The sequence below is a fragment of the Hibiscus syriacus genome, unplaced genomic scaffold, assembly GCF_006381635.1.
Source record: "Hibiscus syriacus cultivar Baekdansim isolate YM2019G1 unplaced genomic scaffold, ASM638163v2 tig00110159_pilon, whole genome shotgun sequence".
In the NCBI taxonomy this organism is placed as follows: Eukaryota; Viridiplantae; Streptophyta; class Magnoliopsida; order Malvales; family Malvaceae; genus Hibiscus; species Hibiscus syriacus.
Window position 1 is genome coordinate 27,245 of NW_024062607.1, and position 25,448 is coordinate 52,692.

At 37.8% G+C, this 25,448-nt stretch overlaps 1 protein-coding gene and 1 pseudogene across 1 annotated transcript; one reads left to right on the forward strand and one right to left on the reverse strand.

The window, feature by feature from the left end:
• The first annotated feature begins 7,807 nt into the window (after window positions 1–7,807).
• LOC120216154 lies at window positions 7,808–16,152 on the forward strand (annotated as a pseudogene).
• A 332-nt stretch (window positions 16,153–16,484) lies between these two features.
• Window positions 16,485–18,228, reverse strand: LOC120216203 (probable adenylate kinase 7, mitochondrial). Its single transcript, XM_039213692.1, has 4 exons — window positions 17,819–18,228; window positions 17,418–17,558; window positions 17,065–17,223; window positions 16,485–16,883 (listed from the first exon to the last, which is right to left on the reverse strand). The coding sequence occupies exons 1-4, from the start codon at window positions 18,173–18,175 to the stop codon at window positions 16,731–16,733; spliced, it is 810 nt and encodes a 269-aa protein (XP_039069623.1). The 5' UTR covers window positions 18,176–18,228; the 3' UTR covers window positions 16,485–16,730.
• Window positions 18,229–25,448: the final 7,220 nt, after the last annotated feature.

A 25,448-nucleotide genomic window follows, 5' to 3' on the forward strand; every position in this document is an offset into this window, starting at 1 on the left:
ATTTTACAATTTAGTCACTAACCCTTAATTTAGGATGTTACACGCGGTATTTTATTTTGTAATCAATGCTGCTTTATGAGGAATGTGTTCGTTTGGTGATGTATAGGATTTGAGAGCAAGGAAAAACAAAAGGGAAATGCCGTGACATAAGGAGATTGCTGAGCAGAATGTAAATAACGAACCAGTTGGCATTTCGAGAGCGATCAAAATGAAAGAAAAATATTTTTAGTAAGAGCCAGCTGTCATTCTCTACACGTGATTTCTGTAATCAGCCACAAAGGATGGGCCAGTTACCATCTCTGCACCGACTCTCACATAAAAGGAATAAACTTTAGGGTACTAGGGTAATTTTAACATAAAACCCTAGGTTCATTCTCCCCTATAAATAGGAGATGAAGCCAGACTTTTTGAGAGGACTTTGAGACTTTAACTTTTTTGATAGCCGCCAAAAGTCTAAAAATTCGGTGAAAAAGGTCTCTCATTTTTCTCGTCAATCGTTTTTGCCATGGTATTCCTCTGTTGACAAACTAAAGGGAGTGGCGTTCTAGGCGTCCGAGAGGAACAAGTTCGCTAGGACAGTCCGTGGTGGCCGAGGGAAGCTCCGGCAGTGCATATCGAAGGTTTTTCCTCATTCTCTTTGCTCTTTGCTTTCATATTTTGTCATTTGGGTTGTAAGGAACAGATTAACTTGTTTTGTGCTTGCTTATTTCGAACCCTACCATGAACTAATTCTATTTGGTGGGAGTTCATTTTGGATATTTAAGATTTGCTTTAATGAATGGTTGTTTTTCTATGTTATTATTTGTTTTGTTTATGGATCTTAGTGCCTTAAGGTTGTAGGAGCTGTGAGAGTAGCCTTTCCTTAGGTGATTACTTAGTGTTCGAGAGAATGTCTAAGTAGCACATCCTTAGTATTCAAGAGAAACTAGGGAGGAACCACATAAGCAAAGGGTTCTAGATAGTAACTAGGCCTAATCAACCTTAGAGATAAGGCTAGGATTTCATTCGACTAAAAGGAGATGTGCATGAGCAATAGGTTAGATGTTAATGCTGCCGCAAAAAGGTATTATCGAGACATATCCTGTTATCTGGACCAATAGGATCATTGTAGGGGTTTACGCAAACCGGTTTTGCCAAGGCATCTTCACTCTGTCAAGTCTCTTACTAGAGATAACATAGGGCACCCTAGTAGACTCTGTCGGGTAGATTAGGCATAGAAGTAAGACCATTATGAGAAGTGGACTTAGATTTTCCTTAGTGACTCCTATCACTCATTCCCATAGTAGCTTGTCGTGTGAGGAAGTTAAAGTCCTAGTATTTAAATCCTATATTTACATTTTATTTTGCCTTTGCATTTCCTTTTATTTGCACTAAACACAATTTAATTTGTCACGTCATCTCCATCCATTTTGCCACAACATTCTCATTTGTGAATACCATTAGCTATACTTAGTTACTTTAGAATATTGGATAAACTTTACTCAAGATCTCTCCAATCCCTGTGGATACGATACTCACTCATCAATGTATTACTTTTTTAATTGTTTATACTTGTACATATCTCTGCGTCCATATATAGTAGTCATAAAACAACAGACATTGGCCAAAGGAAATAAATAAGGAAAATTTGTGGTAAAATTTTACAAGGTTTAGAAATTATGAATGAGTGATTCTATATGATTAGAATATGACTTGGGCCAATTTGGAAAATGGTGAAAGTATAGGGATCTAATTGTATAAATTGAGATATATGATGATTAACGTGTAATTGTTTAATAATTGATATATTAGGATGAGATTAAAAGTTGGACTGCTAAATTTGATGTCTAGATGGTGAATTGGAATATTTGTGAATTTAGGATTAAATGACAAGAAGGACTATATTAAACATAATAGAAAAGTTGAATTGAAAATTTAAAATAATTTAACTTATTGTTGAAATTATAATATTATGGATTTAGAATCAATTTTGGAAGAATATATAAGTTAAAGAACTAAATTATAAATATGGATAAATTAGGGATTAAATTAGAAATTGATTATGAGATGATGTATAAAGTCTAAATAATTATAATAGGGACTTGAATAGTTAAATTGAGATTTGGTTTAATGTGAAAAGTTATATAAGATAGAGATCAAATTCGTAAGTTTTAGGAAAGTTGGTGGTGAAACAACAATGGGTAAAGTTAATGTATTACATTTAATATAATGTGAAAATAGTTGATATAGATTTAAATTGATTATTAAAGAACTAATTTGCATATATACTAAATTTTGGATTTATAATTGAAAGAAAAGTTTATTAGTGGTTAAATGTGAAATGTTGAAAAGTTAAGTGAATGATTGTAAAAAAATAATGTTAGTATCGATTTGGTAAAAGAAATTAGTATCAAATATCCGTTGATAATATTTTTAAAACATTTATATGAACATAAATTATTAAGTTAATTAAAATATTAATATATGTCAAAATAATGTATGAAGTTGATAATTATTCTTTAAATGCTTTATATTAATAAAAATATAAGACCTAAATAAAAGCACAGTGTATAACACATGAGAGTTTGCAAGAGGAAGAGTGAACAAATAGAGATCACTCGTATAACTCATGTACCTTTGTGGTGCATCGGGTGGTCGGATGCTGATTTATTCTATAAGAATTTTTTAGAATTTAATTTGTATGAACCTCGAAGGGAAAAGATCCGGTGGTTGGCTACCGGCATTGTGGATTTGACGGAATATGGTGTTATCAAAGAGATGGTAGACGTTACTATTTTGATGAAAAGCAAAAGGATCTATAATAGTAACACTGCTCAACCAATCTTGTTCATTAAAATTGATAGAATTCCCAAGAATCAAAACTATTCTCCATCAAGTGGTGGCTTGTTGAAGGAGCTACCAGAGGATAGGAAAAGAAGTGAGTCTGTTACTTCTCTCATGGATGAAGAATATGCCGAGGAAGTCGAGATTGCGTCATTCACCAATTATGATGTTTTCTCATACTCATCTTTGATTGTTTCTTCTTCGACTTGGAATCTAATGTTAGTTCCCTTCCTCGATATAAAGAAGTGAAGCTCAGTTATTTGCTTTATGATCCTATATCTCCATTATCTGCCCTTGGATCACGATGTTGTTTTGGGGCATCACCTTATGGTCAGTTTAATGTGATGCCTTGATTTTTCTTTGATTAATTAAATTACACTTGGTAATATAGTAATTGCTACATGATTGTAGAACGGATCGATTGCCATAATTGAAGGCAAGGAAGTTAATGGGGAAAACATGTTGGCTTCAAATTCAACCATGGAAAGAACAAGTGTAGCAAACTTGATTTTAACAGATATATCATCAGACTTTGAGAGCTCTATAGATGCTCGTGCTTCCAGATTTAATTCTTATGGTTCCTATTCGTCTGTATGGGCTGGCATGAGAAGCAATGGTTGTGAAGATTTATCTCAGAAGGCTCGTGAAATGGTTTCCAATAAAGGAACCATGTTTAGGCGTGATCAAAGTGAGGAAGATGCATCTTCTGGTTCTAAGGCTTCAGCTGCTGCTGATGCATATAACTGTTCTCTAGAAGGGAACTTGGGATGAAGGACAACACTTGAAAGAAAATGAACTATTGAATATTCAGTTAGAAGAAAATGTTTTAAGCCGGGGGAATTGTTGAAAACTGTATATAGTGAAAGATATATTGAATTCATAGTTTTCTCACTTACAAGCACACCATCTTTATAGCTGATGAAGCTAGTATGTTAAACTAGCAAAATATGCTAACAGACTAACAACTTTGGCGCCTGAACTAACTATTACTAGTTATACTATAGTGCAAGCAAGTACACAACAGTTTTGTTTTAGCTTAACATTCTCCCTACTTTTCTCCTCTTTTCCTTGTTTTTGTAAGCAACTCTACAACACTTGCACTACACACACACTGCGACGAAATTCCTCAAATGCATATTTTGATAGAGGCTTTGTAAAACCATATACTATTTGATGTGTAACCGGTATGTAGTTAACTTTCAATTGGCCAACTACAACCTTCTCTCAAAAAAAGTGAATATCGAGATCTATATGCTTCGACTGCGCATGGTACACGGGGTTAGCGCTCATAGCCACTGCTCCTGTGTTGTCACATCAAACCACTAACTCCCTCCATTGTTAAAACCCTAAGTTTGTAAGTAAAGAGCTCATCCAGGTAACTTCAACAACTGTATCAGCCAGACTCTTGTACTCTGCCTCCATTTTGGACCGAGACACTATTTTCTGTTTCTTTGAACTCCATGCAGCAAGACATTTGCCAACGAATACACCATAGCCAAAGATTGACCGTCGATCATCTATGCTTGCTCCCCAATCAGCATCTGCAAAGGCTTATACAATCAACTCTGCCTCACTCGCTTGAAACATTAAACCATAATTTACAATACCAACTAAGTATCGAAGGATACGCTTGACTGCAAGCCAATGTGTTTCTCGTGGTACATGCATGAATTATGCCACATTTCTAACACTGTAGGCTAAATTAGGACGAGTGTGGCACAGGTAGAGCAATGAACCTACTATGTTGCGATATTCACTCGCATTTGTCAACAACTCCCCAGTATCTTTTGATAGTTTCGATGCCAGAACCATTGTCGTGGAGGATGCAGTTGCCCCTACTATGTTGGTTTTCTCAAGCAACTCCATCAAAAAAAAATTCTGATTCAAGAAGAGATAACCACGAGAGCGATATACTTCAACTCCCAGGAAAAATCGAAGCAAACTAAGATCCTTAAGCGAAAACCTAGCACTGAGTAATCGAACTAATTCTTGAATCTCACAAGATGAGTGTCCAGTAATGACAATGTCATCAACATATACTAATACATATATGTCACTAGCACCTCGTTTACAAACAAATAATGACATATCTGCTCGAGATGCTGTAAACCATATCTGCACAAGACTGTCATAGAGCTTAGCATGTTAGTTCCTAGGTGCCTGGCGTAGTCCATACAATGCCTTTTAAAGCTTGCAGACAATGATGGATCCATCTTCAGCAAATTGTTCAAATCCTGGCGGTTGTTGCATGAACATGTCTTCAGTGAGATCCTCATTGAGGAAAACGTTATTAACATCAATATGCCTCAACTCCCAGTTATTAGATACTGCCAGTGTCAAGACTGCATTAAGGAAGAGAATTTAACAACTAGGTTGAACGTATCAAGGAAATCATGCCCTGGTATTTGCGAGTAGCCTTTTGTAACCAGTCGCGCCATATAGCGATGGATGGAGCCATCTGGATTACACTTTAGCTTAAACAACCACTTGTATCTAATATGAACACGACCTTATGGCAGTTTGACCAACTTCCATGTGTCGTTCCTTTGAAGCACATCGACCTCAGCTTGAACTGCCTTCTTCCACTCGACTGATTGTAATACCTCTTGAACTGTGGAAGGTATCTCACTATCAAAGTGACTAGAGTACAACTTAGGTTTGAAGACTCCACATTTGCTACGTGTCATTATTAGATGATGATTTTCCATAACCGGTAGAACAACTGATGTAGTTGGTGCTTCAGTAGGTAACACCGATTCTTCATGCTCCTGAGTTGTATTATTGTCCATATCAGCATTATTTGTATCAGACAATCTAGATTATGACCCCAACTCAACAGTAGCAATTGGGACTTCACGTGATGTGATCCCAACAGTATCACCATATGACTTAGACATATTCTGGCACGATTGTTCTGCAACTTCATCACTCTCCTCAGTGTATACAACATCCTGGTGAATAGTTGGAACAACATCACTAACCAACTTCCTTGCATTTGCAATGATTGGAATGTCTTGTGAGGGAAAACCTTGTGCACCATGTGACGAGCAAGCTGCAACCTTCTCTGCAAATGGAAAAACTGTTTCATTAAATACCACATGTCTAGAGATATAAACTCTACCATTCCTTGCCAAACACTAGTAGCCCTTATGTTGTGAGCTAACGCCTAGAAATGTACAAGACTAAGATCGAAAACATAGTTTGTTATTCTGAAAAGGTTTGAGGTGTGGGAAACACTTTCACCCAAAGACCTTTAGTGAATCATACTCAGGTTTTATCTGAAACAGCTTCTCGTAAGGAATTATCCCTCCAAGTACAACCGTGGGGAGACGATTTATCAAGTGAACAGCAGTCACGATTGCATATGACCAGTACAACATAGACAAATATGCTTGGGCCATCAAAGTCCTAATTCAACAACATGGAGGTGCTTGCGTTCGACCACTCTGTTCTGCTCAGACATATGAGGGAAAGTCAACCGATGCACTATTCCAGATTTGGCAAGTAAGGCAGAAAACACTCGATATTCTCCACCCAATCTGACTGAAGAGCTTTAATTGAACCACCAAATTGATTTACAACCAATTTGTGAAATACATTGAATGATTCAAAAACTTGAGCTTTATCTTTGAGTAGATAAATCCAAGTAAACCGAGTAAATGCATCCACAAAAGTAACATAATAATGAAAGCCATTTGAAGTAACGTGAGGAGGTCCCCACATATATGAGAATACTAGCTCGAAATGTGCAGTATATTGAGTATTGGATGAAGAAAATGGTAGCTTGTGACTTTTTCCCATAAAGCAAGCCACACAAGTTTTATTTATATCAACATCAAGTTTTACATCAAGTTCTCTAGCAATTCTACTAAAAAAAAAACTAGTTGGGTGCCCAAACCGTCGGTGCCATAGTTCAGATTGAGATGTAGTTGCAAGGTGAGCTTCAGCATTCCAACCTTTTTCACCAAGACCACTGAGGGAAAAAGTGTATAAGCCTCCTTTCTTTTCACAGTGTAGTAGGATCTCCTTAGAGAGTTCATCACGAACAAAGCACTTTTCAGTATTAAATTCAAGGTAAACCTTATTATCCCTAGCAAGCTTAGAGACCGAAAGTAAATTTTTGGTTATGTAAAGAACATGCAATAATTCGTTCAAGATCAAGGTTCTTGAAGAGAAGGAAGTAAGAGGAACTAGTGCAGTGTCAATGTTATGAATATCAATAGAGACCCCATTGCCAACAGTAAGTTTACCTGGACCTCGAAATTCAACAGTATTCGGGACATTTGCAGCATCTGGAGTGATATGATGCATAGCTCCTGAATCGACCACCCAATGGTCATTGGATCTAGAAACGGTATTGACTTGCACATTACCTACTGCCTAAGAATGACCTTTGCAACATTCACAGCCCATGCTTGAAGTCTCAGTAACTGAATAGTGAGTATTGACAGATTATCCTTTATGAGCATTGTGAGTTTGAGAATAAGATATAACATACATAAACTCCTCATCAAACTGGTTCCAGCAGCGATCAACCAGGTGGCCAACTTTACCACAAAGTTGACATTGAATCCTGGCTCGCCCTCGACCTCGACCACCAGTTCTGTTAGTAAACGATGAGCGTGTAGGTTTAGAGTCTCGTCGCCTATTAGCAAAGGAGTCGTGAACCTCCCCTCTTCCAGCAATATTGGCAGCCATAGGTATGTAGTCAAACTGCTCATTGAAGTCGGTCAACTGTGCTTCAGCATCTAAAAGAACAGTGTAAAGGCTATCTAGAGATAATGTTTTCTTCATCATGGTGATAACCGCCATAAATGGTTGATAATCCCTAGGCAGGCCTTTCAAGATGCTTGCAACATGGCCAACATGTGAAACAACACTACCACACGATGCAAGCGCATCGCATACTTCCTTTACTCGACTGATGTAAACCCACATACTATCACTGCCTTTCTTAAGTGACTGTAACTTGCAGTACAAACTCATGGCAGCAGTCGTGAAACTGCTCGCAAAGAGCTGTTATACGACATTCCATACTGCTGCTGTCGATTCAACGCCCACAAAGTGAGAAAGCAGGTGAGGACTAATGGTCGACAGGAGCCAAGAGGCAAGAGCACTATCCTGCGCCACATAGTCTTCAAATGCATCGTTGGCACGAGTTGTACCAGTATCATCAAGGATCGTCTCCGGCGGTGGCTTCAGCACTCCAGTCAACAGGCATTCAAGAGGATGACTCCTTACCGTAAGCAGAATTTGCTACTTCCACAGGAAGAAGTTCATCTCATCAAGAACAACATTGATTTTCTTGTGAGAACCCACCCAAGACCAACGGCGAAAGATACCATGTTGAAAACTGTATATAGTGAAAGATATATTGAATTCATAGTTTTCTCACTTACAAGCACACCATCTTTATAGCTGATGAAGCTAGTCTGTTAAACTAACAGAATATGCTAACAGACTAACAACTTTGGCGCCTAAGCTAACTAACTATTACTAGTTATACTATAGTGCAAGCAAGTACACAACAGTTCTGTTATAGCCTAACAGGAATCTAGGAACAAACGATGGTAAAAGTGGCAGACTAATGTATGTCAAGTCCGTTCGAGCTTCATCAGACTTGGCTAGGAGCAATGGGTTGTTGAGCAACAACCAAAATGGGAAGTTAAGGGAAGTCGGAGTTGTGGGCTTGCGGCAGATGCACACCATGGGCCAGGAAGCTTCAGGAGCAAATTGAGCAATAAAAGGAAAGTATATACGAAGGATACCAGAAGTGCCATTTTGTATAACAAAGTGAAGCAGTTGAAAAATAGGATAAAGATGCTTGAAGGACAGTTGAGACAAGTTGCAGCCATTGAGGCTGCTCTGTATTCTGTAGTTGTTGAGCATGGAAGCTCCATGAGTAAAGTGCATGCTCCAGCTCGGCGTCTTTCTAGGCTGTATCTTCATGCTTATAAGGATACCAACTAAGGCGATCAAGTACAGCTAGAAGTGCTGTTTCTGGACTTGCTTTGGTTGCAAACGCACGTGGAAATGATGTTCCAAAGTACGTTCATGAACATTCTATAAATCAGTTTGCTGTAACATTTTGAAGTTTGCTGCAGGGGGATCTGAGACAGATGATGCTGAGCTGTCAGATTGCACCTTGATGGCGCTGAGGTACCATGAATTGGTAGATCAGCGCAAAGGCAGGAATTGATTGTGACATGTTCCTCATTGGGGTCGTTTTGAGTATGTTTCAGTCTTTTGGCCATAACTTTGGCTACAGGTGTCAGAATCGCACATAAGACCCCAATCCGGAAAGCTCTTTTCGACGCGCATGCTCTCCATATTGAGCTACCATATGGCCTTTTTTCAACCTCAAATTCTGCCGTTTTCCCCTCCGAATCACTAGAATTAGATATTTTTTACTATTTATAGTAATATTTCGATTGTCAATTAGGAAGTCAATTTAAATCCGATTTAGGCCGGATTTTTTGGAGATTGCTTATTTTATTTCAAATTTCAATTTAGAGTGATTTTCGGGATTTTGCTATTTTTGGCAAAATTCGAATAAAGACGATTTTTGGCTATAACAGTCCGGCTTGTGGACTGATTTTGGTGGTTTTGAATTTATAATATTTTATTAAACCCTAGAGACTTTTTTCTCTGGTTTTTTTTGGGTGAATTTTCTCTTGTGAATCATTTGTTGGAGCGCTTGCAGGATAATCACTATTCTGTCTGGCGTTAGTTGGTATTAGAGCTTTAACATCTTCTTGGGAAATTTCACCAGTTTCAATGGCTGGAGGTCGTGGTCGTCGTGAGAAGGTTCCGAATGAGGAAGCCCAACGCCGTGATCGCAATGTTCAGGATGTGATGATTGCGAATTTACAGAGGCAAGTCGTAGAATTAACCCAGCGCCTGGCAGCACAGGATTTCGAGGATCGTGAGGCCTCTGATCACGATACCAATTCCGCTTTCGAAAACCCATATCACAATCGTGCTCTATTCCGGGAACACCGTGGTCAGGAAGAGCGTCATGGAGACCTCAGTTTTCGGGTCGATCTCCTTGAGTTTTCTGGTACATTACAGGCCGAGGGATTTGTGGATTGGATTAATGAAGTAGAGCGTATTTTTGAATATAAGGAAGTCCCCGATCGTGTGAAAGTGAAACTGATCGCCATCAAACTCAAGGGCAGAGCATCCGCGTGGTGGGAACAGTTGCGACGTTCACGATAAAGACAGGGCAAGGCCAAGATCATTGATTAGGAGAAGATGAAGAAGAAGATAAAAGGTCACTTCCTTCCCTTCGGCTACACGCAAACCTTATTTCAGCGACTTCATACGTTGAGGTAGGGCGCACGATCAGTCGATGATTACACGGAGGAGTTTTACCAATTGGTCGCCCGGAACGATTTATCTGAGACGGAGGAGTAAATGGTGGTGCGGTATTTGGGGGGTTTACGCCAGCCCTTACAAGTTATTCTCAGCCTTCATTCACTGTGGAGTGTTTCGGAAGCTTACCAGCGTGCACTTGCTGTTGAAAAATAGTAAAACAGGAGACCAGTGATCAGGAACGATCACAACAGTCGACCAGTTCGTCCTCAGGATTCCCGTCCTGCTCAACAGCCACCGCATGGTAATTCTAACCCTACTATTAGATGTTTTAGTTGTGGTGAACAAGGGCATAGGGCGACTGATTTTAGGAAGCCTGCTAGTCAAAAGGGAAAAAATTTGTTGATTGAGGAAAACGCGGAGGACGAGACTGAGGAGATTGGCGAACCCGTGTAAGACGATGATGAGACTGATGATGTGTTGTATGGAGATGGTCATGAGACTCTGGTCGTTCGTAAGAGTCTACTTACTCCCAAGGGCGATTCAGGGGACGATTGGTTGAGAACCAATATTTTCCACACGAACTATACAGTTGCAGATAAAGTCTGAAAAATGATCATTGACAGCGGCAGTTGTGAGAATGTAGTGTCCGAGGAGGTTGTCCAGAAATTGTAGTTGAAGACGGACCGCCATCCTAAGCCATACAAGCTATCATGGCTAAATAAAGGCAGTGAGGTAACAGTTGATAGGCGATGCCTCGTGTCTTTTTCAATTGGTAGAAAATATTTTGATAATGCCTGGTGTGATGTTGTGTCAATGGATGCGTGTCATATATTGTTGGGTTGACCCTGGCAGTATGATCGCAGTATCATTCATGATGGACGGAAGAATACATATTCCCTTAGAATCAAGGGAAAAAAGATTGTATTGGCACCCCGGCGGGAATGACTCATTCCTTCCCTAATAACCCATAATACTACTCTGCTTTCTATGTCTAGGTTTTTAGATGAGATTGAGCATGGCGACGTGGTCTATGCCTTACTACCTTGCGAGAACAATGCAGTAGACGTGGATGCAGATTTACCAGTAGAAGTGCAGTAGCTGCTAGCAGAATTCTCTAACTTGATGCCAGAGGATCTTCCTCCTGGGCTACCACCTATGAGGGATATTCAGCATCAAATTGACCTTGTTCCTGGGTCAAGTTTGCCAAATCGACCAGCATATCGCCTCAGTCCCAAGGAGGCTGAAGAGTTGCAGCGACAGGTGGAAGAGTTGTTGGAGAGGGGTTATATCCGAGAGAGTATGAGCCCATGTGCAGTCCCTGCTCTGCTAGTGCCAAAGAAAGATGGTTCTAGGCGTATGTGTGTTGACAGCCGAGCTATCAACATAATTACAGTTAAGTACTGGTTTCCAATTCCCCGTCTAGATGATATGTTGGATCAACTATCTGGTTCTAAGGTCTTCTCAAAAATTGACCTTAAGAGCGGTTACCACCAAATCAGAATAAGACCTGGAGATGAGTGGAAGACGGCGTTTAAAATGCCACAAGGGTTGTATGAGTGGATGGTCATGCCTTTCGGGCTATCCAATGCGTCCAGTACGTTCATGAGATTTATGCATCAGGTCTTGCAGCCTTTTATGGGGAAATTTGTTGTAGTTTACTTCGATGATATCCTCGTTTATAGTCTGACATGGACTTCACACTTCGATCACCTCCGTGCTGTTTTTGAGATGCTGAAAATGGAGTGCTTGTTTGTCAATCAAAAGAAGTGTTCTTTCTTCACTACTTCTGTGACTTTTCTTGGTTTTGTTGTGTCTACTGATGGTGTTCATGCAGATCAGTCAAAGGTAGATGCAGTCTTGGAGTGGCCCAGACCAAAGACCTTACATGACATCCGAAGTTTCCATGGCTTGGTGTATTTTTACCGCCGATTCATTAGAAATTTCAGTACTCTGATCGCCCCTATCACAGAGGGCCTCAAGGGGCGTGATTTCCAGTGGTCCGAGGAGGCAGAGGCCAATTTTCAACTGGTCAAGCAGAAGATGACCGAGGCTCCAGTTTTGGCACTTCCAGATTTTGACAAAGTGTTTGAGGTAAATTGTGATGCATCTGGCGTTGGCATTGGTGGTGTTCTGAGTCAGGCAGGTCGTCCGGTTTCTTTTTTCAGTGAAAAACTATCGGGGTCAAAGAAAAATTATTCCACTTATGATCTGGAGTTCTATGCCATAGTTCAGTCCCTGAAGCATTGGCGTCACTACCTAGTACAGAAGGAGTTTATTCTGTTTATCGATCATGAGGCCTTGAAGTACATCAATGGACAACACAAGTTGAGTAGACGTCATGCCAAGTGGGTGGCATACTTGCAAGAATTCACTTTTACGCTGAGGCACCAAGCAGGGAGTTTGAACCGCGTCGCAGATGCCCTGAGCCGTCGTACCTTACTTCTCACCACCATGAGTACTAAAGTTGCAGGCTTTGAGACGTTCACATATATGTATGCAGTTGATCCTTCCTTTGGAATGATATTTCAGGAGGTAACTGAGGGTTACCGTCATAATTTTGTTTTGCATAATGGGTATCTGTTTCGTGGATTACAGTTGTGCATTCCAGATTGTTCATTGAGGCAGCAAATTATAAGTGAACTCCATAATGAGGGACACTTTGGCCGAGATAAGACCTTGGCCCTTATCTGTTCTGACTTTTATTGGCCCAAGTTGACTAGTGATGTGACCCATTATGTGGACCGTTGTTATGTGTGCCAGCGATCTAAGGGAGTTCTCACCAATGCGGGCTTGTACACTCCCTTACTTGTTCCTGAAGCTCCTTGGTTCGATGTCAGCATGGATTTTGTACTAGGCTTACCCCGCACCCAAAGGTCCTCGGATTCTATCTTTGTTGTGGTTGACAGGTTTTCCAAGATGGCTCATTTTGTAGCTTGCAGAAAGACTATGGATGCTGACCGGATTACCAATCTCTATTTCAAGGAGATTGTGCGTTTACATGGTGTTCCTCGATCCATCACTTCAGATCGTGATACTAAGTTCATCAGTCATTTCTGGAAGAGCCTGTGGGGGAAACTGGAACACAGTTGAATTTCAGTAGCGCCTACCACCCCCAGAAGGATGGCCAGACCGAGGTGGTGAACCGAAGTTTGGGAAACCTCTTGAGGTGTTTGGCAGGAACGAAGCTGAAGCAGTGGGATTTGGCATTGCCTCAGGCAGAATTTTCCTACAACAGATCAAAAAACAGAACCACAGGTTTAAGCCCATTTGAGATTGTCTATGGTCAGAACCCATCCGGGGTGCTGGACTTAGCCCCTATTCCACGTATAGGTCATTTCAGTCCTAAAGCAGATGAGATGGCAAAGTATCTTCGGGGTATCCATGAGCAGGTGAAACAAACCATTCATGAGAGCAATACCAAGTACAAGACTCGGGTCGACAATCATCGTCGTCAGGTACTTTTTGATGTTGGTGATTTTGTTTGGGCTGTATTAACTCGTGATCGTTTTCCTGTTGGTGAGTGTAATAAGCTTAAGGATCGGAAGATTGGACCTTGTGAGGTCGTGCAAAAGATCAATGATAATGCTTACAGGTTGCGCCTTCCCAGCCACTTGAAGACTTCTGATGTCTTTAATGTGAAATACTTGAGTCATTGTTTTGTGGATTCTGATGACACTACTCTGAACTCGAGGACGAGTTCCTTCCAACCCGGGGTGACTGATGCAGGGGGATCCGAGACAGATGATGCTGAGCTGTCAGATTGCACCTTGATGGCACTGAGATACCATGAATTGGCAGATCAGCGCAAAGGCGGGAATTGATTGTGACATGTTCCTCATTGGGGTCGTTTTGAGTATGTTTCAGTCTTTTGGCCATAACTTTGGCTACAGGTGTCAGAATCGCGCATAAGACCCCAATCCGGAAAGCTCTTTTCGACGTGCACGCTCTCCACATTGAGCTACCATGTGACCTTTTTTTCAACCTCAAATTCTGTCGTTTTTCCCTCCGAATCACTAGAATTAGATATTTTTTTACTATTTATGGTAATATTTCGATTGTCAATTAGGAAGTCAATTTAAATCCGATCTAGGCCGGATTTTTTGGAGATTGTTTATTTTATTTCAAATTTCAATTTAGAGTGATTTTCGGGATTTTGCTATTTTTAGCAAAATTCGAATAAAGACGATTTTTGGCTATAACAGTCCGGCTTGTGGACTGATTTTGGTGGTTTTGAATTTATAATATTTTATTAAACCCTAGAGACTTTTTTCTCTAGTTTTTTTGGGCGAATTTTCTCTTGTAAATCATTTGTTGGAGCGCTTGCAGGATAATCACTATTCTGTCTAGCGTCAAAGTTCTATTAGTCCAGTCCTCAATCTCCAGTAGCTGAAGCTGGATTTTCACAAAAGTCTTGGCTGTAATTCAGGGATTATGAAACTGTTTTTTAGTCCCTTCAAATTTTTAACATATTTAATGAGTACAATGGTAAAATTATATTTGGATTCCCTCATAAATGTCAATTTATGATTTAGTCTCTTCAAAAAGTGTAAATTTTAAATTAATATAGTATTAATTTTTCATTTTTGCCCCTTAAAAAATTTTAATTTAACTTTTCACCCCAAACAGTTTTTCCTGGTTTCGTCCCTGCTGTAATTTAACCTCATAAATCATATGCACGATTTCTCATTAGCTCATAGATCATATGTGTGCTGACTACAGGTTGACGTTCTGGTTGTCAAACTGTGTTGTGTTGCGAGCAATTATAAGCGAAAACATTGGAGATTTAGTCACCACTTTCTGCTGGACCTATGGAAAGAAATGGAGGTGGAAAGGGGAAGAAACCAGCATCATCTCCGCTGAAATGGAAAGAATCCTCTCCCAGGAGAAAGGAAAATATAACATCTAATGATTGGGACAGCCGACTTGTCTTTATTACTATCTCAAGACTCTCACTCCACATATGCAGTCCTTGGCTAGAAAGGAAATTGATAAAGGTACCGGCTCTGGCTCAAGTAAAAGTTACGGGGGATTCGCAGTTCAAATAATCAAGACCGAGGGAACTTTTCATTAGACCATTGGAAGAAGGCTTTCAAGGAGGCTTGTGAAAGACTCTGCCCAGTTCGAGCTGCAGGGCACGACTGTGGCTGCTTGTGTTTGCTGGCTAAATTGGTATGTATATTTTGCTTTCGGAAATAGATAAAAGGCACACAAGAACACTGAATATTGCAGTGGGTTGACTATGGCTTCTGAAAGTACTGGCTTTCTTGTCAGTGTAGTAACATTTAACGAGCATAAGAGACTTATAAAAGCATTGGAGGCAAAAACTATTTAAGAAAATCTAAAAGATCTAACCTGGTTGTTGCTTTCTTTTTTATTTAGAGACTGCTATGGAATTTTACCATAATGGTAATGTTTTTGTTGGTTTCTTTGTCATCATTATGGGAACTGTCACCGGTCATGTTTACCTATTGTGAGATTTTTACCCTTTTAATTTTATGTTATAATTCATCCTTATTGTGCATCTAGATAAAGGAGCAATGCGTGGCTACATTAGATGTGCCAATGTTCAATGCCATTCTTCGTGATTCTGCTGATGAAATCCCAATCGATCCTGTGTCTGACCCCATTAGCGATCCTCTGGTGCTTCCCATTCCAGCTGGGAAAACAAGTTTCGATGCCGGTGCTCAACTGAAATGTGTTAGCCTTGGGATTTAATCGTTGAGTTTGATCATGGTGTATCACATTTATCATAATCCACTGTAACCATTATACAGTGGTAGTTACGACTGTCGGTAATATTTTGTTACTTCCATGGTGGTTAAGATGGTGACAGTACCTTGGTTTTTCTTCTTTGAAGTAAAGCAATTTCATTTTTGTGGATGTCAGATCGGAAACTGGTCTAGATGGTTGACTGATCTCTTTAGTATCAACGTCAATGACTTGGTTGGAGATGCTAATGACCAGGATGACAGTGAGACAAACGACTTTGTCAAAGTCTTTGCATCTCCTTAATGCCTTAATGATTTCATGATCTTCCCAAGGACATGCTTCTAAGTAAATCCATAGGGAAGGGGTTCAGCACCCAAACTTTAGACCTTTTGTTGGCTCCGTGGTCATGGACATCTTGCATATGCATCTCCTTAATGCCTGGAAGTCGAGGTTAGTCTTATAAATCTTGATGAGTTGACATCTTCCATATGCATATGACTTGAACCTAAAATATTAAGAGAGACTTTTTTCCTTCACTTTTTCCCCTTCTTGAGCAGTAAATACGTAAGTAAATTTCTGCTTGTTATTCCATATAGGCATTTCTGAATAGAAAAACAAAATAATGTAAACGTAAATGAAGAAGACAATGCAATCCTTATATTAGAAGCGATTATATGGGACAATGATCATCTCTGCCCTTAGCCAAAGCTACATTACATACTTTCAAACTGCATAGTAACAAAAGGAAAACAAAACTTCAGAGGCAAATCCAACTAAGGTTGTTTGCAACACTCAAAAACTTGTCTATCACTCAATAGTTACATATTTACTATGATGCCGGAATATCAAAAGTAAACACTAGTTTTCAAGAACAAGGATGATCACGCCGACATCTTCTGTGAAGTGGTGAGAGCATTAATATGCTGGAGATGTAATGCAGCCAAAAGACCTTGCCATGCATCTGCCGGTGTACTGGAGACCTGAAAGTTGAGAAGCTTCTTTTGCCAACTGTAATAATCCTCCACTGACTTGGCCTATGTACATCAAAATGATTAGTCGGCTAGTAAAAGTTAAAGAATTTCGCTCCAGATTTCAAGAATCTAATAGTTTATCACATTCACACATGCATTTCACTAATCAAAGAATAATTAAAAAAAAGGGGGCTAACAAAATGCTGGGGACCAATGAATGTAATCCACCAGTGAATATTATTACCTGCTCTGAGTATGCATGGACATTTTTCTTCCAGGAACTTCCTACTTCTTTGGAATGGCCTATGTGCAGAACCTCACTTTCTGAACTTTTCAACATATACTCTTCAGTGCATTTAAAGTTCACAACCAGATCAATATCAGTAATTTGTTCAAGAATCTCCTGCAAAAAAAAAAATAAAACAAGTGAACAAGCATTTCAATGAAACGTTAAAGAAAAAGGGGGCACTCAGCATTTCAAAAATTAAAGAAAAATTAGCACCAAAATGAGATTGGTTAGGCTAAAGTTGAATAGGATTATATATAATAATGGAGAAACTATAGCTGCAAACACCATCAGAATCATAGATGACTTACAGCTTGGATCCTGGTACGAGGAATCCCATCAAGAATGAAACCATTTTCACCTCCATAGTAACCTTCTTCAAGTCTCTTAGATAACAAAGCAAAAATTACATCCTCCGGTACAAGCTTCCCTTCATTCACATTATTTGCAATCTAAACCCAAATGGCACCAACCCATTAGCGTTCTTCACTATATTATATATAAAACAAAGTTCTTTAATCAGACAATCAAATAACAGATTTTTTTTGTAATCTTTTGCAGTTAAAAAATAAATCTTCTCCAATATTACAGGAACCTTCAAAACGCGAAAAAGCAACCCAAAACTCAAAGAAAACATTAAAATTAACAACGAAAATACCCAACTTTAAAGAATATAGAAATTTATTCACAAAGGAAAAAAAAAGATATAGACCTGTTTGTAAAGAGAAGAGCGGGGATTAAGCTCTTGTCTAACGAGGGTGCCCATTGAAATATGTGGAACTTCTAGAAGCTTCGACAGCCTCTCAGCATAAGCATGTCGTTTGACCCCAGGCTCCCCAATAAGCACCCACTGTACTCCCCTGTCTGTCGCCGATCCATCCAAGTCAATCTTCGGCTGAGCTGAACGCCGGACCCGGTTAGCCTGTTCGTACTCGTAGTATTCACCGTCGTAGGGGATCTCCAACGCGGCGGCAGATCCGAAGGACCGGATCCGATGTCGGAGCGGATTAACGAAGGAGGAAACAGCGGCGGTGGCAACTCGGAGCTTGGGGAGGCAAGCCATTGCCATGGTGGCTTTAGGGAAAATGATTTTTCTTTCTTTAAAAAAAAAAGGGAAAACTTTGGAGAGGTTAACGAAAAAGCAGAGGATCTTTCCTTTTTCTCGAGATGGTAAGACGAATGCCACTGTTGGATGAGAAAATTACGATCGTGCAACTGACAGATTTCAACTTTTTATTTGTTGATTGGTTGATTGGGAAAAAAATCAACACAGTAACTTAAGGGTCTAATGAGACTAATAAAGGAAATTTTAATTCCTCTATACCTTAATGAAGCGTAATTATATAATTATATACTATAATTTAGTGATAACATTGACCTGAGTAAACTCATCAATCAATAAAAAATTATTATATTACATACGAGTTTATTAAAAAAAATAATTAAATGAACAAAATAAAATAAATAATTTATCCTTTTTATATGAAGAAGTAAATAACATAATATAACTTCTAGTGTATGCGTTCCTTTTGGGTTAGAATTTAGTAAATTATTATTTTGCCTATATTAATCAACATCACAAATACGTGTAAAGTTTACTTATAAATTAAAAAAATTCATATTTATAAATGGTATTGAATGAATGTTAAGTTTATCAGATGATGATTGATAAAAAAAATATATGAGAGATCTATATATCTTTAATTTTAAATCTATAATTACAATTAGTTTTATTAATAAATAAAAATATAATATTCATAATCTTGGAAGAGTCAATAAAATTTAAAATAGACTAATACAGAACATAACAATTAATTCTATCACAACTTAAGTGTCATATATTTGAGTGATTGTAGGTTATTATCAATATGGTATGAGCATGCATTAAGGACGGTTTTTTTTTATTAGAGTTGCTCTTCCCTCCATTGATAAATGTTGAGCCTTCCATCCCGACAATCGGTCCCTTATGTTTTGAATAAGGTACTGGTAGTGGGGTTCCAAGTTAATTACCTTGCTTGTTTACCAACTTGAACTGGAACTGGAACTCGCTTCTGATATCGCTTTGCAGTTGTATACTTATATTTTTTGAGAATGTGATCGTTATTTTTGCTAGACTCACTTTATGACCGGAACTGATGCATAAATCATTGGGTATCCTTTGGAAAACATCAACTTGTTCTAGTGATGCTTCGACCAGGAGTAAAATATCATCCGCAAAGAACAAGTGTGCTAGTCGTGGTCCATATCTGGAAAGTTTAATTAGTTTCCACTCGCCCTACGAGATGGCACTTTGGATCGCCTGTGCTAATCTTTCCATGCAGAGAACGAACAAGTATTGTGAAAGCGAACACCCTTGTCGTATTCCTCGAGTTGGTTTGAAGGAGTCGGTCTTCAAATTCAATTGTATTTTATAAACGTTCAAATACAATTATACAAAGGAGAGATATACATATGCACACCAAATTCACGAAGTTCAGAAAATAAAATTCAATATATAATATTCCATTTCCCATTTGCCCTAATGCCCGATTTCTTGGAAAATTGATAAGTCAACTATAAGAAAACTACAATCAATAAAATAAGCTTTCGGCTCTTCTGCCCCTTTCCTGGTTATTTACAAATATTTTAATTTATATACAATACATTACAATCTATAAAATTTATATATTTTTCTTGAACTAAATGATGATACAATACCATAAAATTTTAAAATTAAATTTTATTTTTAATGATATTTCAAATTTAGTACACGGTCAATACATCGAATACAATAATAAGAAGAATATATTAAAGGGATGTTAAGTTTTTTATTCTAAATTCAATAATTCGTATATTCATATAATTTTTGCGTGTTATAATCATATATAAAATATTACGTATATATTTTTCTGAAAATCGAAGCGCATTAGACAAATTCACAGTCAAACACTTCAGGAGAAAATAAAGAAACAGTAAGAGCTGGCAAATTTCGAAGATTCAACTTATGCCACATACGAGGAATCGATGGATTCCACGCAATCCACCAATCCAATCGACGCCGATCACACACCCATTGTCGATCCAATGCACGATGTATAACACCCAGAACCAATAGGTGATCAAACAATTCGCGAACTAGTCGCAGCTCCTACGGTACAACAACCAATCTGCATCGCTTTCCCTCAAGGTGAAATGCCATTTCAACTCAAAACGGGAGTGATACATCTACTTCCTACCTTTCATTATCTTCTTAGCAAGAGCCCGCACAAGCACTTAGCGGAATTTCATTGGGTTTTTTCAAGCATGAAACCTCAGGGAGTATCCGAAGATCAAATTAAATTACGAGCATTTCTATTTTCTTTATATGGCATAGCGAAAGAATGACTATTTTATTTACCACCAAATTCGATAAATACTTGGGCTGATTTAAATCGTATTTTTCTCGATAGATTTTTCCTAACAGCGAAGGCAAGTGAATTAAGGCGGAGTATACTTGAAATTAAACAAAAGCACGAAAAATAGCATTACGACTACTGAGAGCGATTCATGAAGCTATGTGCGAGTTGTCCGCAACACGGATTGACCGAGCAGACACTTCTACAATATTTCTACGAAGGCTTACTTCCGATGGAAATGAAAATGATCAACGCTGCAAGTAGGGGAGCTCTCGTCAATATGACACCAAACCAAGTGATTGAATTAATTTCAACGATGGCAGCCAAATCTCAACAGTTTGGTGCATCGAGTGAATTCAACCGAACGATTAACTGTTGAGAGTGAATTAACGAGGTAAGCAACGTTTCACTTGAAAATAAAATCAACAAATTAACTAATATAGTTAATTCTCTTATTGGAGGAAATAATGGATCAACCAAAGTATGCGGGATATGTACGATGCCAAACCACCCAACTGATTGCTGCCCAACGCTCCAAGATGAAACAAGTGCATAAGTGAATACCATGGGAAATTTTCCAGGACTTCCCCAAAAGCCGTATAATCCCTATAGCAACACATACAATTTGGGATGGTGAGATCATCCTAATTTCAGGTATGTGCAAAACCTTAGGCCTAAACAATCTTACCAGCCAAGGCCGCCTCCACCACAACCATATTAACCGCCAAAGACTTCACTCGAGACCCTCGTGGAATGATTGGAACAATCCCAATAAAAAATTTTAGAACTGCATAGAGTCACACTTGCAAGAAATTGACAAGTAGATCAGTCAATTGGCACAAACTGTGGGCATCTTAGAATCACACGACAAACTTCCCTCACAAGCTAAAGCGAACCCACTGGGGAATATGAGTAACATCACTCTAAGGAGAGGAACAGTCATCAAACAATCAATCCAAAAGGAGATTGATGTCAAATCTCAAAAGAATGAAAAAGTAATTGACGCCAAATCCCAAAAGAAGATGACGCCACAATTCAAAGAAAGAATAATCTAATTTTTGAAGATGCACCTTCTTCATATGTCGTTCTACCTCATTTCCTAGCGAGATTCATAAAGAAAGACAAGCAAGCCAAGGAGAAGGAGATTTTAGACGTCTTCCGAAAAGCTGAGATCAATATTCAACTCTTAGAAGTAATTCGGAAGGTGCCCAGGTATGTACGTTTCCTTAAATAGCTTTGCACTAATAAAAGAAGACTTACCGGACATGAGAAAGTAAACCTTGGAGAGCATGTTTCTGTGGTCCGACAGCTTCCACCAAAGTTAAAGGACCAAGGCATGTTCACCATACCTTGCAAAATTGGCAAAGTGGGCATAAAACGTGTGATGTACTATTTGGGAGCCTCAATAAACTTGATGCCTCTATCCATTTATAATACTATTTTAGCCGAACCATTGAAGGACACGAGAGTTACCATTCAATTGGCATATTGCTCAGTTATCTACTCAGAAGAAGGATTGGAGAACGTCTTACTAAAAGTATACAAATTATTTTTTGGGTGATTTTTATGTCATTGACATGGAAAATGATCGCTCAAATACTTCATCTGAGATTCTCCTTGGGCAACTTTTCCTTAGCACTGTCAATACAAAAATTGACGTAAGAATCTGTATTCTCACAATAGAGTTCGATGGTGAAATCATTAAGTTTAATGTTTATAAAGCGATATGGTATCCTGAAAATATCCAAAGTGTTAATTTTGTTGATGTAATTGAGCTTACGATTGATGAGTTTATCGAAATTAACTTTGTTGATAAACTTTTTTAGGTCATTGGACGCTTTTGATGGTGAATTTAGGGAGTTCGAACAAACTTTCTCTATTGATTCAATTAATTTTGATGAAGTTTTTATAACTTCGAAATCTAAAATTTTATAAAAAATTATTTACAATTTATGTCATAAAATTAAAAGATAAACTAATGGAAAGAAGAGTATTGTGTACTTTAATAGGATCGTTTTCAGTCATTATTTTTTAAAGTTTAAAATTTAGATCATGACCAACTAATCATAAATTATATTAAGTAAATTATGTTATTACTCTCTAAATTGTTAGACTCTAATTTTTTTTAGAATAGTCTGAGATGATTACAAAATAGTATATGTCTATGTTCTTTCTTAGTCATTGACAACTCACGCACACCCTACAGACACAATTGCTCGAACTCATAACCTTTAGGGAGAACAATACCTCTTTTAACCACTGAGGTAACTAGATGAATTAATACACCCTAAAATTTAAATACTATAGGATCAAAGTTGAATTCAATTTATTACATTGATCTTTTAAACGACTCACTCAAAATAATTGATATAATAATAATTTATAATTAGATTAATTATATTAATTATAGATTTACTTTTTTTTCCAAAAGATATGTAATCCTCTAGACCTAGACCTAGCATAGACGTTACGACTGAATCTTGGAGACCATAACAATAATTCGGTATAACAGAAATTATGAAACTTTCATATTAAACCATGCATCGTCCAAAAATCAGAATAAATTCATAAACAATAGTAATAGTACATAATAGATACTATAATACAAGTTAAAGTTCAAAGCAATTCATAAACAGAAGTAAGAGTTCATAATAGATATTATAATACGAGTTAAAGTCCAAAGCAGATAAAATAATTTAATATCCAAAGATCTCATAATTAAATAGAAAATTATAGAAAACGAATAACATAAAACTGAAAATATTCGTAAGATGTCAGTAGAGGAAACTATCAACTAAATGATCCTTCAAGTACTGATTGTTGTCCTAATGGTTAAAGGAATATGAAAAGACAAACTAGAAGGTGAGCTATTAAGCCCAGTGTGTCCTATACAGTAAAACATATATTGACAACATATCATAAATAAATCATACATGTCATAAATATGTAATTTAAAATCAGACAATAGTAAACTCATTGATCATTATCGGGAGGTTATAACAAACAATTCATACAAATTTACCTTTTGTCGCAGATAACAGGATGGGGACGTTTTCTTCGAAGAGAATTCTCGTCGGAAACAGAAATAAGAGTGGGGATGTAGCCCTCCGATGAGAATCCCAAATGGAAACGAGATATGGATATAATTTCATGCAGAATCAGGACGGGGATTTAATCGTATGTAGAATCAGAAATGCATCGATATATATACTAAATGTGATGCAACATTATTCAAAAGTTGGACATAACACAAATATATATATTAAGTTTAAAAATATGCTTATAGTTAGCAACACACAACATAATAGCATAACATATTAAATGTATAGAGCATGTCAAGAGGATACATCTATAGCAGCTAATCGATACTAAATAAGCCTTACGCTTCCCACGATCGGTAGTATTAGGTCTTGCGGACTAGAGACCTAATAATAACATAATACTAAGTGATTACCAAATCATACATCTAAGCAAAAATAGACTTTAATCCACTAATTAATACTTACGCGTATCTCAAGACAAATATGTGGAATCAAACTGAACTGAGCAAGAATGGTCATGATCTATCGAAGAGAGATACGAAGATGCAAAAACATCTTTATAAAATAACACCAAAAAGTGAGTCCAAAATCTCACAAATTACTTAATATAATTAACACTTTAAGCGATAAATGACGTAAAATAGGGATTTCAGATCAAATTTTGTCAAAACGAACAAACTCAATGGGTCAAATTCAATGGTCAATGGTTAACAGTCAATGGGTCGGGATAAACTCAACGAGTTAGGTCAATGGGTTAACCAGTTCAAGGTCGATTCGGTTAGGCCAATTCAAATCAGTTCAGTCAGACCGATTCAAGGTTGAACCAACAAAATCACTCTCATACACGTACAAGGACACGTGGGGGCACGTGGAGGGTCCTTTGGCGACTGGTTTAAGATGAAAATTTCTAGAATTATATTTTGATGCATAGGGAACTATATATCGTGGTCGGTTTGCAAAAATAACGTCAAAATTAGGGTTTTTAACGAAACAAAAAAATTTAAACCTTTACCATTTACCAACAGTGACAACAAATGACAACCCAAGGATACCAGACGAACGAGAATGACACAATGAATAACAAGATGTAGGAGGTGAGAATTACAACAGCTTGAACATCGATAAATCAACGAAAAAACTAAAAATGTATTGTGAATAAAGAGAAATTGAGAGAGAAAAAAGTATGAGCAACGATTTTTTCTCAAATTAGAAAAATTGGAAATTGAACATAAGGTGTTTATGTATATTTACCTTAGCTTTATAGGTTAATTATAACCTAGGTCTTAGAAATTAAAAGAATTCGTAAAAAAGATTCATAAATTTGTAAACGTATCAATTTAACCCAATTTCTGGGTGTTACAAATTATATAGTGTAGATGAAAAATATGCAAAATGTAGAGAACACTCAAAACCTTGTCCCACTAGTGGTGTCCCCTCTCACCACCTACAGAACCCCCAAATACTTACCATGTTGAACCCATGTTAGAAGAGGAAATGATAAAGACCCCAACAGTTCTAAAAAGACTACAACAGTCCTAAAAAGACTATGATCGCCATTAGAGACTATGATCGCCATTAGAGACTATGCTCCCAAGCTTCATATAGGTTCTCATCCTCCATTTTCTTGAATGATGTGAGATCATTCAGTAATTTAGCATTCATGTTGGGAGGGTTGAAACGTAGCAAAAATTTTGGGCAAGCTCATTCTTAAATGTTATATCACCATGTGACATTCCTCGAAATTATGATTTTCTCCACAATAAACACAACAGAGAATAATTGCAACTTTAACTCATACATACCCCTATACTTTTACATATTTTTCATTATTTCAACCAATGTTATAACTTGTGAGGTTAGTTTGTTGATAGCATCATTGTCCAATGCTGCAACATTGCATCTACCTGACATAATCCTCGTATTGGGA